This window comes from Mobula hypostoma, chromosome 19 (assembly GCF_963921235.1).
Source record: "Mobula hypostoma chromosome 19, sMobHyp1.1, whole genome shotgun sequence".
In the NCBI taxonomy this organism is placed as follows: domain Eukaryota; kingdom Metazoa; phylum Chordata; class Chondrichthyes; order Myliobatiformes; family Myliobatidae; genus Mobula; species Mobula hypostoma.
Window position 1 is genome coordinate 44273578 of NC_086115.1, and position 15784 is coordinate 44289361.

Here is a 15784-nt window from a genome sequence, read left to right on the forward strand (position 1 = left end):
AGAATGATGTTTAATGGAGAATGGATTACAGAGTGCTGCTGTACAGAAGGGTAAGGAGAATTCCCATGCATGAAACATTATATGTTCACATTTAGGAACAGCAACTAATTCGAAAGGCAGTTACAATCTGAGTATTTAAGAAGGTTCAATTAGGTTGATTCCGAGTATCATTCAAGACAGAGATAGGCAAATGTTTGAACTACAAGGGAGATCTAGGAAACCGGCAGGAAGCAAGAGTTCAGGCCAAATTCAAATTTTATCGAATGAAATAGGAAGTTCGAGAAGCCACAAAATCTTTTTGTCTAATTTCTTGTGTTAGATTCTTATGTCAAACTTCTCGTTGTTGGATCTTGGCTCATCCAGAGAAATGAAGAGTGGGCCGAAAGAGAAATTGATATGGCTTTGGAATTGTGCTTCACCCACCATGCTTTAAATATACACAATAGATTAAGCTGGGATACACAAAAAAAAACTAGATTTGTACACGTTTGTAGTTTTGGCTCGGCCGTATATGGAGCATCTATATCTATAACTATGGTTATAGTCACCAGAAGTATAGGTAGACTTCAAGTTCTCATGACTGCTGTGAAACTGAGGTTCAAGGTGAAAATCTCACATGGAAATGTCTGACATTCAATCTGTTAGGCCTCAAAAGGAGCATAATAAAAGACTTTATTTACGTAAATTTAGTGGAATTGATGAATGAAGTAAACCCAAAAACATGTTTATGGTTGTGACTGACTCCATAAACAAAGTCCTTCAGATGAGGAAATCTTCCACCCTCACGTAGCTGGCCTTTGTGTGCAACCCTCACAGTTCAAGGCAGTTCAGGGTGGGCCCAAGTGCTGACATATCCGACAATACCAGACACCCCACCTCTCCTGGAAGGTCTGGGAGTCTCCCGCAAATTAATAGTGGCTCCCTGATGCCCTCAAATTATATACAATGTCCCGGAAATTGATTTTTTTTTTTAAGAGTGCGTGAGAGAGCGAGTGCAAGAGCGAGAGAGAGAGTGAAAGCAAGAAGGCAAGCGCGAGAGAGAGAGAGAGAGAGAGAGAGAGAGAGAGAGAGAGAGAGAGAGAGAGAGAGAAAGCAAGCTCAAGAGAGCAACAGCAAGAGCGAGAAAGCGAGCACGAGTGACGAGAGAGAGCGCGAGAGCGAGAAAACAAGCGCGAGAGAGAGAGCAAGAGAGTGAGTGAGAGCGAGAAAGCAAGCGCAAGAGAGCGAGAGCAAGAGCGAGAAAGCCAGCGCAAGTGAGAGTGACCACGAGCGAGAGAGCGCGCGCACACGAGCGACAGAGAGAAAGCGGGAGAGTTCCAAAAAAAGTCAGAGTGGCAGAGTGTTCCAAAAAAAAAATATAAAACGTACATCACCCCAGACTACACTAAATTGTACCCCTGCCTAATAGGGGTCAAAAATAATGACAGTGTTGCTCGCTGCACTGTTTGCGACAGTGACTTTTCTATTGCCCATGGTGGGTTAAAATGTAAAAGACATGTTGAGGTGAGTTTAACAGGTATCATTTGTTCATCAAAATAGCTAACATTATTTAAACTAGCTGGCTAGCTGCCAAGGAGCTACTCTATTGCAGACATCCCACCTCTCCCGGAAGTCTCCCGCAAATTGATGGTGCTACCTCCCTGAAATGAGTTTTTGCAGGGTGGGATGTCTGCAATACCCAGATCCCAGAAGGTGAAAAGTTTAAGAGCATATTAGTTCACTGTTACGGTGGACAAAATAAGGACAGATGTCAAGCAATATTTGTTTGTACAATATCTGTCAAGTAGCATAATTGTGCCAATTGGCAAGAATAAATGAAATTAGAATTTTAAACTTTCACTTCAAAAAGAAACTAGAAAATGCATTTATGAGAAGGTTGCAGAATTTGTATTCTTGAAGGGTTCGTTAAATGTGTTAAAAGGTCCACCTTGTAGAAAAAAAATAGAAGATGAATAAAAAAATAACAACTGACTGATCAATTGGTTACATTAATTCAGCATCTCACCATTGCTGGATTGAGGTGTTACCACGAGATAGGGTCTGGATCCTGTCGATGATGTTGGTTTGGTTACTGCTGATAGTGCCACTGCTACTTGATTTGCTTTTAATATGGGCTTTTTATATCCATGGAAAAAATTCATATCCTCTGATTTTCCCCAGGTTGATTCCACAGCAATTGCATTATTGAAATATACCTGTGTGCAACACAAGTGATTATGAATACATAATAACCAGTAGAGTTGTTGTCAATTATGTCAGTAGTTTTTTAATCAAAGAAAGAGACCAATTTATTTAATATTAAATTAAATAATGAATTCTTTTTAAATTGGGTTGAAAAATACTATAATTATTCACTTTCATCCAAATCAACTTCTGATTAAAACCACATGTCATGTTAATTTTTAATCTTTCAAAAAATTTTGTTTAATTTTAGTTTTCTTAACTTTTTCAAAAAAATGACTACAGAATCACAGCGTGCAAAATTCACCACTAACCTTCAAATTGCTGCATTCATGTTATCAGCCCTCCCCCCAAAGAATGCCCAAGTCTAATCCAATCTGCTTGCAACGACTGTATGTAGCTATACTTAACCATGAGACATATTTCAGACCTCATGTTTATACCAAGGCAAAGCAATCTTATTTTCACCAGCATTACATCTTCCTCTGCACCAGTTGATCAACGGTAGAAAATCTAATTCATGCCTTTGTTAACATACACATTTTACATTGATGCACAAGCCTAGCCAGCCTACTGTACTCAATAAAGTTGAGAACCTCCAAACCATTGCTTCTTTCTCTAATGTAGACCAGATTCTACAGGATGCATCAATCCAGTGCTAACTTGCTCCAGTTTATAATTCTAATCCTCATTGTGAAGTCCCTTCAAGGCCTTCTTCCTCCTCAGATGCAACTTAAAATACTCTAAAATGTCTGCATTCCTGCAGTTCTGGTAGCTTCACTGCCCCATATTTTATTGCTCCATGATAGCCTGCCATCACTTCAGATGCATGTCCGTAGGCTCTTTCCTCAGTATCTCTGCTTATTTCACTTTTTCCCCTTTTAAACTCGTGCTCTTGAGTAATCTTTTGGCCATCTACCCAAGTATCTCCATAATGGCTTGGTGTCAAATTTGCCTGGTAATAGTGCGACACGCTTAACTAAATTAGACAATCTATATGATGTTCTGGCATGTTTTACTAAATTTAACAATCTATATAATTGCTAATTGTAGTTATAAATCAAAGGTATGAAGGCATTTAACAGTATAAATATGAATTATGCAATAGTTCAAATTAAGCAATGTAACATGGCAATGTGAAAATTAAGTGCTAAAATTTAAATTAGAAGATGACTTAAATAATTTTGATTTGCCAAGCATGATTATAATGGGAGATAATATACAAATAATTCAGTATTGTAATGGTCTGTTTCTGAATCATTGCAGCTGAACTATTGTCTGAAATTTAGTAGCCCCAACAATATAATTAAGTGAAAATAAGAACTTGCATTTTCTTAAACGCTGTGCTTCACAGGAATAAATTCAATAAAATTTGGCCCACGTCCTCTCTGTGTCAGGCCTTATATTTCAGACTTAAATATTTTTCACCCTTGTATCAAATGCAAAATAGGTGCTGTTTTCCTCAACCATTCATTTCCAGGTTAGACATCATGAAGTTGGCATTACAATATCTAACATAATGCCCTTAAACATAAATAAATCTTACTTTGCAATCAGGAGTCTTTTTATCCATCCAGCCCTTATTTGACGACCGCCGGGAAGAAGTGTGCATGTGGGGAACTATGGGAATGAAGTCCATGCCAATCGGTGGAGGAAATCCTACAACTGGGGGATGGATTATTTGTTCCCACTGTAAAAATAAAATGTAAAAATTAACATACTTTACCACCAGTAATAGGAACCTTTACTTACATACTGTAGATAGGAGCCAACATAATCAAAGACCTCTCCCATTCTCTCTTCACCCCTTTTACAAGATACAAAACCTTGAGAGTATATACCACCAGACTCAAGGTGAGATTCTATCCCACTATCAGACTCTTGAATGGCACTCTCCTGCACTAAAAGATAAACTCTTCATCTACCTTATCCCAGCCCTTACATTTTATTTGTTCACCTGCACTGTATTGATGCGTAATTGTTCATTCATTATTATTTTTATTTTATTTATTTTTTCTCTGCTAGATTATGCATTACATTGAACTGCTGCTGTTAAGTTAACAAATTTCATGTCACATGCCGGTGATAATAAACCTGATTCTGATTTCCTCTGTACTTGCAAGACTACATTTCCTTTTACTACCTCGATGTAATTAGGTATGCTTGATCTGTCTGGTTGGCACACAAAACAAAATCTTGTCACTGTACCTTGGTACACCTGACAATAATAAACCAACAGTTCCAAAAAATTGTAAATTTCTTCCTTTAAAAGTTCATTGTCCCCTTCAAAGGACGACCATATTTTTAAACAAGTTTATTCATATGATGGGCATCTAATCATCAAACCCAGTATTTACAATAATGTAAAATAAAAGCACAAGATCCTGTAAACATCTTAGAGGTCAGGTACCATCAACAGCATCTAGATACTACCTAACTTGCTGAATATTTAAAACATTTTCTTTTTTTTAAAAAAACATTTCAGATTTCAGGAATCTGCATTTTTTTTAAATTTGCATCTCCGAAATCATGTTCAAATTAAGAAAAACACTGAGAGCCAATACCTATTTAAAATAGATAAATACCACATCCTTGAAAATCAGGTTGAAAAGGTATGGAACACTGCTAGATGAAAGGACAACAATGGATTGGATCATCTGTTTAATCTACGATCTCGATTGCTAATTCTTGGACTGAAACTAGATGGGGAAAGTTCTGCTTAGAACTGCCTGCAATTATTTGTTTTACAAATCCCCCCAGTTTGAGATGCTTATTGAAATACAGAAGTCCCAAACTTGATGCATGCTTCTTGTCCGCCATTTTGCAAATGTGCTGTCATGGAGTCCAGCATTATAGCTCGACCTTACCACCGTTTATAGAATCAGTAAGAGAAAAATATAGCATGGCTACAGGCCCTTCTGCTGATCACACTGTCCACCTATGTAGTCCCAGGTTCCTGCGCTCACCCCATATCCCTCTAAGCTCCAGCCATCCATGTACCTATCCAAGTAAGTCTTAAGTAATACTATTATACCTGCCTCAGCCATTTCTTCCAGCAACTTATTCTTCATACTCACCACCTTCTCTGTGTAAGTATTATCCCTGAGGTCTCTTTTAAACAGTTCTCCTCTCACCTCAAACATTTGCATCTTAGTTTTGGACAGCCCTACCCTGGGGAAAAAAAAACTGTAACCATCCACCTTTATCTAGTTCCTTAGCACTTAAACTGGCGTATATTATAGCTGAACCTGTGACAAGTCGAACAACAAACGATCCACTGGAGAAACTCAATGGGTCAAGCAGCATCTGCAGAAGGAAGAAATTCTCAACATTTCAGGCTGAAACCCTACATCAGGATTGTCTGATTTTTTCATTCCAGCATCCTTTACATCTCTTCTGTGACAAGTTAGACCTATCACAGAAAATGCATTCAATCCAGTGGAAAGAATCAGCCACAAGACGCTAGGTAAGTAGAGAGGAAAAATGAAGGTTCTTGGCCCAAACCGTCAACTACTTATTTCTCTCCATAGATGCTGCCTGACCTGCTGAGTTCCTACAGCATCGGCTGTCTGTGTACCACTCTGGATTTCCAGCATCTGCAAAATCTCATGTTATTGGAGAATATTTTTGTTTCATGTTGGTGCCAAGTCCTTACCAATATGTGGATCGACTTAGACGCTGGGTCATAACAGCAAATTGGCATCAGTAGACTACAGAAGGCAACCAAATGTTTAGGCACACAGGTCAGCAGTGCATTTTTAGCAAATTCCAACTTAAAGACTTGAGTGGAATTTGGGCATTATTTAAAATACATGGCTAGTGAAAATTTGCCCTAGTGAACACAAAAACACACACATAAACTATACCAAGAAAGTCAAAGATTAAGGTTTCACGGACAAGTAACTTTGTTATGGTCGACATCAAAAGCACACTGTAACCATAGTATGCTTCACTGCCTTTCAGGCATTGTCAACAAAGACTCAATCACACTGCGAGTTGATCCAATTAAATTCTACTGCATTTTGCATCACTGTAAAGGTCAGTAAGGATTGCTTTACAATTGATATTACAAAGTTCCTAACGTATTATAAATGTTTGACTAAACTGTATTAAAATGTTTCCAAAATTATACTTTCAATCACTACTAATAGAACTATTCAGAAAAAATTGACTTTTTTTTTCATTATGAACTGAGCTTCAAATCTGATAAACCTGGATGAATAAATAAGGTTGATGCATTTTGAATAAAGCTTGTGCTAATAAAGTCCTTTGCAGCCAGATAAGCAGATTTACACCAATAAGAAATTCCTGGTCAAAATCATCAACCACAGTTGAGTAAATGGCATTTTTGTTTCGGAGGAATTTTTTTTGCTTAAGTCCTACTCAAAAGACTTGAACACAACTCTAGGCTGACACTCAACTGCAATACTGTGGAAGTGCAATATACTGGAGGGAGCCAATTTTCAGCTGGCATGTTAAATCAAGAATACAGTTGTCCTCACATCCCTTACACATTATTTCAAAAGTAGGAGTGAACTTGTTAAAAATTTGCCTGCAATCAATACGACTTAAATAGATGATCCAGTCATTATTATATTGTTGCTTATGAGACTTAACTCTAATCCAACGAGCTGCCATGATTCCAGAATTACAACTACGTAAAAGTTCAGAAGTACCTCCCTGGATACAAAATGGTTAAGGGCTTTGAAAATTTGAACTCTTGTGAAAACTACTGCATGAATGTTCCTGTCTTCTTGTAATTCAAAAATGTTTAGTGAACCTTCAAATATTTAAGTAACAGAGCACAGAATGAATTTATTTCTTCCTCTGAAAGGTATATGTTAATGATTCACAGAATTATTGACACTATCAATTACCAGGTTGTTGAATTTCTGCCTCTGAATGTATATCACATGCTCCTCTGCTTAGTAAATCAAAATTGCAGGCACACATTTCAAATAAAGTTTCATAGGAACACAGTTTTCAGCAAAGCAAGGTACTCAACCCCTCAAATTATTTTTATCTTACAATTTTGAGTAAATTGTTAATTATCTTTTCTACATTGTATTAAAGTAACTATAAGAACAAAACAAAATAGGAGTACATAGAGCATAGAAATCCTCAGCACATTACAGGCCCTTCAGCCTACCACGTAACTTACTCTAGAAACAGCCTAGAATTACCCTACCGCATAGCTCTATTTTTCTAAGCTCCATGTACCTATCTATGAGTCTCTTAAAAGAACCCATTGTAACATCCTCCACTACCGTCACCAGTAGTGTATTGCATGCACTCACCACTCTGTGTGAAAAACTTACCTCTGACATCTCCTCTGTACCTACTTCCAAGCACCTTAAACCTATGCTCCCTTCCTTTTAGCCATTTCAGCCCTGGGAAAAAGCCTCTGACTATCCACATGATCAATGCCCCTCATCATCTTATACACCTCTATCAGGTCACCTCTTATTCTCTATCACTCCAAGGAGAAAAGACCAAGTTCACTCAACTTATTCTCATAAGGCACGATCTCTAATCCAGGCAACATCCTTGTAAGTCTCCTCTGCACTCTTTCTATAGTATCCACATTCATTCTGTAGTGAGGTGACCAGAACTGAAGACAGTACTCCAAGTGGGGTCTGACCAATGTCTTATATAGCTGTAACATTACCTCACAGCTCTTGAACTCAATCGCACAGTTGATAGGATAAGCTATTCAGCCCCTTATACCTTCTCCATCTTTCAACATGATCACTGCTGTTGTTTTACCTCAGCATTATTTTCCTACACCAGCCACATACTCCTTAATTCCGATGATATTTAATAACCTATTGCTCTCTAGTCCACAATTTCTGAACATGTTCCATCTATGAACATTATATCCTTTCAACAGACACTTTCAGTTGTGCTATTGCAAAACTGGAAAACAGTTTAATTCCCTGTTGGATTGCTCTTAACAATGCTGTTCATTAAATTCTAAAACCCATCCACATTTACTGATCAGCACCTCCTCCATAGGTGCTGCCTGACTTGTTGATTCCTCCAGCATTTTGTGTCTTGCTCAAGACTTCCAGCATCTGCAGAATCTCATGTTTATGACTTGTTGCTCCAATGTGAAGTCTCTTCAAGGTATGCCTACCTTAAAGAACTTTAAATCCTGTCTTCAAAGGTTCAGTGAGATCAGGATCAGAATCAGGTTTCTTATGACCGGCATGTGTCGTGAAATTTGTTAACTTCAATGCAATACATAATATAGAAGAAAAAAAGTAAAAATAAATAAGTAAATCAATTACAGTATACGTATGTTGAATAGGTTAAAATAGCGCATAAAGAGAAATTATATATTTTTAAAAAGTGAAGTGGTGTTCATGGGTTCAATGTCCTTTTAGGAATCAGATGGCAGAGGGGAAGAAGCTGAACCTGAATCGCTAAGTGTGGGTCTTCAAGCTTCTGTACCTCCTACCTGATGGTAACAATGAGAAAAAGGCATGCCCAGGATGCTGGGGTCCTTAATAGTGGACACTGCCTTTCTGAGACACCACTCCCTGAAGATACCCTGGGTACTTTGTAGGCTAGTACCCAGGATGGAGCCAACTAAATTTACGACCCTCTACAGCTTCTTTCGGTCCTGTGCAGTAGCCCACCCCATACCAGACAGTGTTGCAGCCTGTTTTCTTCTGCCTTGTTCAGCCAAGCACTGTGAGCATACTATGCTGTGGCGCTGGAATGTGTGGCAATAATTGTGGGCTGCCCCCAGCATATCCCTAGGTTGTCAGAATGCTCTCCACGGTACATCTATATAAGTTTTTGAACGTTTTTGTTGACATAGCAAATCTCTTCGAACTCCTAATGAGGTATAGTGGCTGTCTTGCCTTCTTTATAGCTGCATCAATATGTTGGGAGCAGGTTAGGTCCTCAGAGATCTTGACACCCAAGATCTCCACTTCTGATCCCTCTATGTGTTCCTTCGTCTTACCCTTCCTGAAGTCCACAATCAGCTCTTTTGTCTTACTGATGTTGAGTTCAAAGTTCCTCCTCTCAGCTCCCCTCTGAAATCGCTGACTATTTGAATATGTGCTCAGCCAGACTCACTCATATATCACCTGTTAGCTTATACTCCTTCCTTCACCCCCCCTTCTCATTCTGACTCCCCCCCCCCTTTACTTTCCAGTCCTGATAAAGAGTAGAGGCTCAAAACATCAACAGTTTATCCCCCCCCCCCATAGATGCTGCCTGTCTTGCCGAGTACTTTGAGAATTTTGTGTGTCTTGCTCAGCGCCACGCTATATTTAGGCTCTCTGTACCTCAGACTGTGGTGTCCTAATCAATAAAGCATTTTGAATAGCAAACTGTATATATTTAAACTCAACATTATTTTACAGCCGGTTAGGTCTTCACTGCCATATTAATACTGTTATTATGGAATAACAAAATACCACTACATTTAAGGAATCATCCCAACAATTCAAGACTATCTAACAAAGCTGTAAAATGAGCATCTCAGACAATCCTTCATTGAGGAAAAAAATGCTAAGATTTTATTAAAAATGTTGGAAATATTGTAACTATACCAATGGCAAATACCACAAAATATGCAGTGAAAGTTTCCACTGTCACATAGATAATAATTCTGTAGAATAATAATGAATTCATCTTTCACTGTTATTCTTCTTTCACTATCAAGAGAAAAAAGTCTGTGATGAGCCACGTCACAGTAATATTTGGATCAGATGTTCATAAATTCTTGATACTAATGAGAAATTTTGATGGTTAAAAAAATCAAATACAGTGCTGGAGCAGTACATAATTTCAAATCTGTTTGTTATGTATCATATAACATGCTGAGACAAAACCTTCAGGAGGGCCAATCCCTTGTCCTGGTTTGGAGGCTTGTGTGCCCCAATGACCCAGAGACCTATGTTGGCTGGAGTCAGGGTTTTATGCTTTGGCTCTTGGTAGGGTCACCCATGCCAAACAGGTCAAAGAGTAGAGGCCAGATTAAGAGTGGTCCACTGGTCCTGCAAGTTTGGGGGTTCAGCTCAGCGCTAACAACCCTGACTGCTAAAACAAAATTGTTACAGAAACAACAATGAAGAATCCTTCTACATCTGAGCGTAATGGTATTCCTGAGTCTCCAACTGGGACTTGTGTGACTGACAGCAGTGAAAACCAAGAGGAAGCTACTGACACAATAAGTACCACCAGAGATAGAGGACCTTCATTGCTGCCTTAAACACCAGTGAAGTAACAGGCAGTTGGTTGCTAAGACAAAAACATTTATTTTATAATCTATATTGTACATACAAACTCACACACATACTGTGCAGTATAAACCTCAGCAGTTATTCCTTCTGTTAACTGATGTGAACATATTACCAATAGTGAATTGTTCTCTCTTACTAATAATCACAAATATCCTTTCTGATTGCACTGTCCACTTGTTGCCTGGAGACAAGCTGATTCAAACTTCATGCTCATGAGCAAAAAAGAACAAGACCCATTCACAAAACGGCAGAAAATATATTTAATAGGAGACTTATCCATGCCCCCAATCTGTCCGCAGTCTAAGCTTTCAAGGATTTTAAGTGTGCACATGCTGAAGCATTCAAAATGTTCAAAAATCTATTTAAAAAAAGGATCAATTGAAGAATTGTGTAAAAACACAATCAAATCTTGGAATGGCATTATGACGTTCATGCAATCATAGCCTTTCACGATGTCAAAACTATTCCTGTTCTTAAAGGCTAATGCTGTATATAAAGCTAACTCACAAGTTTTACCTGTAGTTAAAGAAAATCAAAACATAATTGCAGTACAAAATCTACAATTTATTTTGTAGCATGTAAAAACCAACTTTCCAAAACATACTGCATTTATTAAAACGTTTATGCTTTCTATTATATATTACATTCATCTTTTCACCTCCATCACCCAACAGAAAGCAGGGTCAGGCTAAGCCCTGAAATCACCATGGTCCACTGAGTATTCACCAATCCATCACTAGAATACTGTTGTTTAACAAGCGTGTGAATTTAAAAAAAAACATCATTTGGAATGCTTCGTTGCATATTCTCAATCATGTCAAAACCAAACTTCCAAAGTGATTGGATTCACAAAGATAATAATCATCTTGAAAGCTTTCATCTTTCAATATAACTACTGTCCAAAGCCTCACCTCTCCCCACTCTATAATAAAGACCAGAATCACATATTCTTGTATGCACCCTTCAATATTTGGTCTTTGGTGCATTCCTTGCTCTGTATCAACATCTGCTTCAGTAATTATAGCTTCCAACCACAGTCTCAGCACCTTTAATTTGACACATCCTTTTCTGCCCTTCACAACTTCCAAGGGTTCTTCTCTTTACTTATATTTTCCCTTCTACTCCACATCCCTTTTATTCTTTGGCTTTACCATTCATTATCCAACATCCAGGGAAGTTTTGTTTTCAGAGAACAGTTATAAATATATTTTTTTCACTAAATGCAATCGTGAACAATAGCCAGATCAGAAATGCTGATCAAGTCAACTAGTTCCCAAAGAGAACTCTGATAGGACAATCAGATGGTTCACTGCTGCTCAGCGATAGAACACCAAAAAAAATCATAGGTACAATTAAGAAACATTTTAAAAATAGTAGAAATACTGGAGTCATGATGATGATGATGATGATGATGATGATATAGATGACTATTGATAATTCTTTGAAAAACCCAACTGAAATTAAAACAAATACCTATACCAACAGTTTTATTATTTATATCAGCTTCATTATGAATACATTTTCTGCTAGTTTATAAATTATTTCATATTCAAATGTTAAAGATGATTGTAAGGATTATGAAAATATGTTATATGATTTGTTTAGATAAATATAATTCTTGCAATTTGTATAACTTCCTAAATGGCTTAACAGCGTTCCTTGTGCAACCACAATGGATTAGGGATTTTGATGAAATTTATTGCATAACAACTTTCCTACCTGCATAGTTGGAAATGGAAGCTGAAGAACAGTTGGTTCTGGTGGAGAAGGTAGCACCATCAAAGGAATGAAAGAGTCATAAGGGATCTGCCATCCAGATGGGACTGGTAGAAATTCAGGAGGACTATGTGGAGAAGTCAAAGGATGAAGTTGGCGAGGGCCAATTATTCTAAAAAGACCAGGTACAGTTGGAGCAGTCCAAATCCATGCAGGTGATTCCTCATTCACCGGCCAGACCTGATGCTGACCTTTCGATCGTGGAACAGGAAACATCCTACACCTTACATCCCACAATCCCAGTGTGTTGCCTTTCACAAACATTGTCAATTGAGCTGCAGCACAGATAACAAAGATGGAATAGTGAAGTTGTCCAACATAATGGAAGAATCCAAGAACATTTGTCCTGGCCTATTGGATGCACATCTAATAAAAAGAGAAGAACATTATATACACCCTCCTGTTTTAGTCTCTTAGATCAAAAGCTATTTTTGTTTCTAAATGTTAAGTAAAAAAGTAACCAATCATAATCAGCTAATTCAACTCATTTTCAAATTACTGAATATAATTATCTTCCAATACAAATTAATACAAAGCAGACAATAATAGGATTATTTTAATATTCAATTTAAATACATTCCTTCCACACAGCTACACTGATTGTAGACTTTAGGACAGCACAGGCTGACCACGCCTCACTAAACATACATGGCTCCTCCATGGAGAGAGCTAGGAGCACCAAGTATCTGGGAGTGCACATAACGAACGATCTTACCTCGTCCCTCAACACTATCTCTTTGGTCAAGGAGGCACACCAACATTTCCACTTCCTGAGGAGATTGAGATGAGTGAGGCTTTTCCCCCACCCACCATTCCAGCTGATTTTTACAGTAGCACCATCGAATGTATCCTGAGATGCTACATCACCATCTGGTATGGGAGGTGTAAGGCACCTGACCACAAGTCCCTACAAAGGATTGCAAGGGCCTCTGAAAGGATAAGTGGGGTCTCTTTTCCACCCATCGGAGATATTTATCAGGAGCACTGCATACACAGGACTGTTAGCATTGTCAATGATTCCTGCCATCTGTCCAACAATCTCTTTAACTCCACCCCACCCACTCCCCACCAGCATCAGGCAAGAGGTACCATAACTTCAGGTCAAGAACTGTTAGGATGGGAAACAGCTTCTTCCCCCAGGCTGTAAGACTACTTAACTCCCTGCCACCACCAAGGTCTCATCATGTATGAAGCATTCTACAGTTTACTTCTTATCTTGTGTTGTAATGCACCTTATTATTGGGTAATTTGCAAGTGACAATATTGCTTAATGTACTGTGTTGCTCCCTTTGGTTCAGAGGAACATTGTTTCATTTGGTGGTATACATGTTTATGGCCGAATGACAATAAACTTAACTTGAACCTGCAGAATATTTATGTAACAACTTTAGATCATTTAATGTTGTATCACTGAACAATTTGTAAAATTGTTGATTTCAAGTTAAAGATAAAGTGGCTTTGAATTAGAAAGGTGTTGCAGCTTTATCAGTCACATTATGTTCTAAAATTGCTTCAGCAAACTACAGCATCCATAATGCTTTGTGCTGATGTTTGGGCTGCACATCCTCCATAATAAAGCCAATGAACCTTAACGTTGATAAGAAAATTAATAAGGTAAACAAACACCGCATAATAAGGATTTTAAAACCAGTCAGAGAAAGTATGTTGAACTTGAAGGCACTCACTTGCTTGAAAGCAAACCCAATTAATGCTGTGATTAAAAATTGCAAAATGACACAATTATAGTTTTCATTAAACGTCCATACCAACAGTTTTACAGTGGTGATGTACCCCATACCATGCAAAACGTCAACGTTATTTCTAAAACGTCGAATGTAACATTAATTTTATCAAGTATCTCATGCCTAAATTTGCTTCCGGTATTCTTTAATAGTATAAATCTTATCATAGTCCCAAAGGTCATGCAAAACCTAATCGTTTAAGTTTAACGTTAAGCTATCTCGGTTCAATAAATAAATACACATGAGAATTTATAATTTAAAAGGAAAGCACACTTATCAGAATGTAAACCATCTACTGTTTAGAAAGGACATTAAATGATTTGATGCACATCAGTTGTTTTTTTCTTGGCAAAACGAGCAATCGTAAGCAAAGTTATTGTGGTTAGGTATGTCTGACTGTTAACGAGGTTTCCCCAGCTGCCGTGCCGGTTTTATGCATATTGTTTATTTCACATACTGAATGGTAGTTTTAACAACACTCCGTATAGAAGCAACTGCAGATGTGGAAATTTATCTCTACCTATTTAAAAACATAATGCAAATATTTAGAAATAAAGAAACAGATTAGTCTAGTACAACTTTGGATGCTCATGTCTATGCAATTCGTAGTGTTTGCTCTTCCGCAGTTGTGCCCACTTTTTGCAGTCCTTTAAACCTCATGAAACAGAATAAACCGCACGCTCGGTTGGCAGATCAAACTGACAGCGTCCTATTCTGCTTGAGGCAGTTTCGTGACTGCAGCGAGGAGAGAGCTCCCAGGCTGCTGTCCAATGCAAGAGACGACAGGCTCTGATTTTATTTTTAATTGAGGATTGGGGAGGATGATGCCTGGATTTCGGCGGTACCGTTCGCACTCCACAGCAGCTCTGGTACTGCTACGAGCGGCGGGAAGCCTGAGTTGAATATTCATCAGAGCCTTGGAACACCCCGGGGGCCTTACATATACCACCCCCCCCCCACTCTCCTACCCTCAGATGTCACAAATTAAAGCCGCTCACTTTCGCACCATACACGGCCAAAATAAGTTTCTGACTTGAAATACAAGATGAAGCTGTGTTTATTTTTAAGAAACGCTCCTATACAAGGCTGTGGGAAGTGAGCTGGTAACTCTAAATATGTGTGTGTGTGTGTGTGTGTGTGTGTGTGTGTGTGTGTGTGCGCGCGCGCGTATGTGTGTAGTGCCCGCTCGGAGTCCACCAAGGAGATGGGGAAAAAAAAGTCAACACCCGGCAAGAAAATGCCTCAACGAGAGGAGGGAGAGCGAGGAGATAACAAAACAGCAGAGTTCTCACCTCGAGCAGACGCCTTCTCCTCAGCACTCAGGGCGCCCCGAGTTTCACAGGGCGACTGGCTCCCTCTCCTTCCCGTTACCTGACAATCACCGTCTCCGGGAGAACCACGTCGGACGCCCCCTCGCCTTCCCTCAGCTCACTAGTACTGAGACAACTCCACTTGGACACGCGGGAAATACAGTTAATGGCAGATGCTAATTTGAGGAATTCAGGGTCCAGCCAAAAATTACACCCCGGCTCGCAAGTACAAGAGGTAATCACACACAAACGCGCACTCGCACTCTCCAACCCCGTCCGCCCCCCTCCCTCCCTCCCTCCCTTCCACCGCTGACGGCTCAGCTGCCAGCACTCCCAGCCTCCTCGCAACCCCACTCGCAGGGACGATCTTGTCTACACTCCCACCACCACCACCACCCTCACCCTTTCCGCTCAGAGAATCAGCGGAACAACGCTACCCGTCATTGCTACCAGCCCTGCCTCCAGTGCCGTTTGCCACAAAATAATCTTGCCTTTTGATATCTGGCCGTGCTCG

General features: G+C 39.1%; 1 protein-coding gene across 1 annotated transcript in view; it reads right to left on the reverse strand.

Moving 5' to 3' along the window:
* tcerg1l (transcription elongation regulator 1 like) overlaps positions 1–15503 on the reverse strand; it is a 598955-nt gene extending 583452 nt beyond the window's left edge. Inside the window, exons 1-4 of the mRNA XM_063071197.1 lie at positions 15253–15503; positions 12162–12584; positions 3728–3871; positions 2006–2195 (exon numbers count right to left, since the gene is read on the reverse strand). Coding sequence (XP_062927267.1) covers positions 2006–2195; positions 3728–3871; positions 12162–12482 — 655 coding nt within the window. The 5' untranslated portion in view covers positions 12483–12584; positions 15253–15503. The remainder of the gene's footprint in view (positions 1–2005; positions 2196–3727; positions 3872–12161; positions 12585–15252) is intronic.
* Positions 15504–15784: the final 281 nt, after the last annotated feature.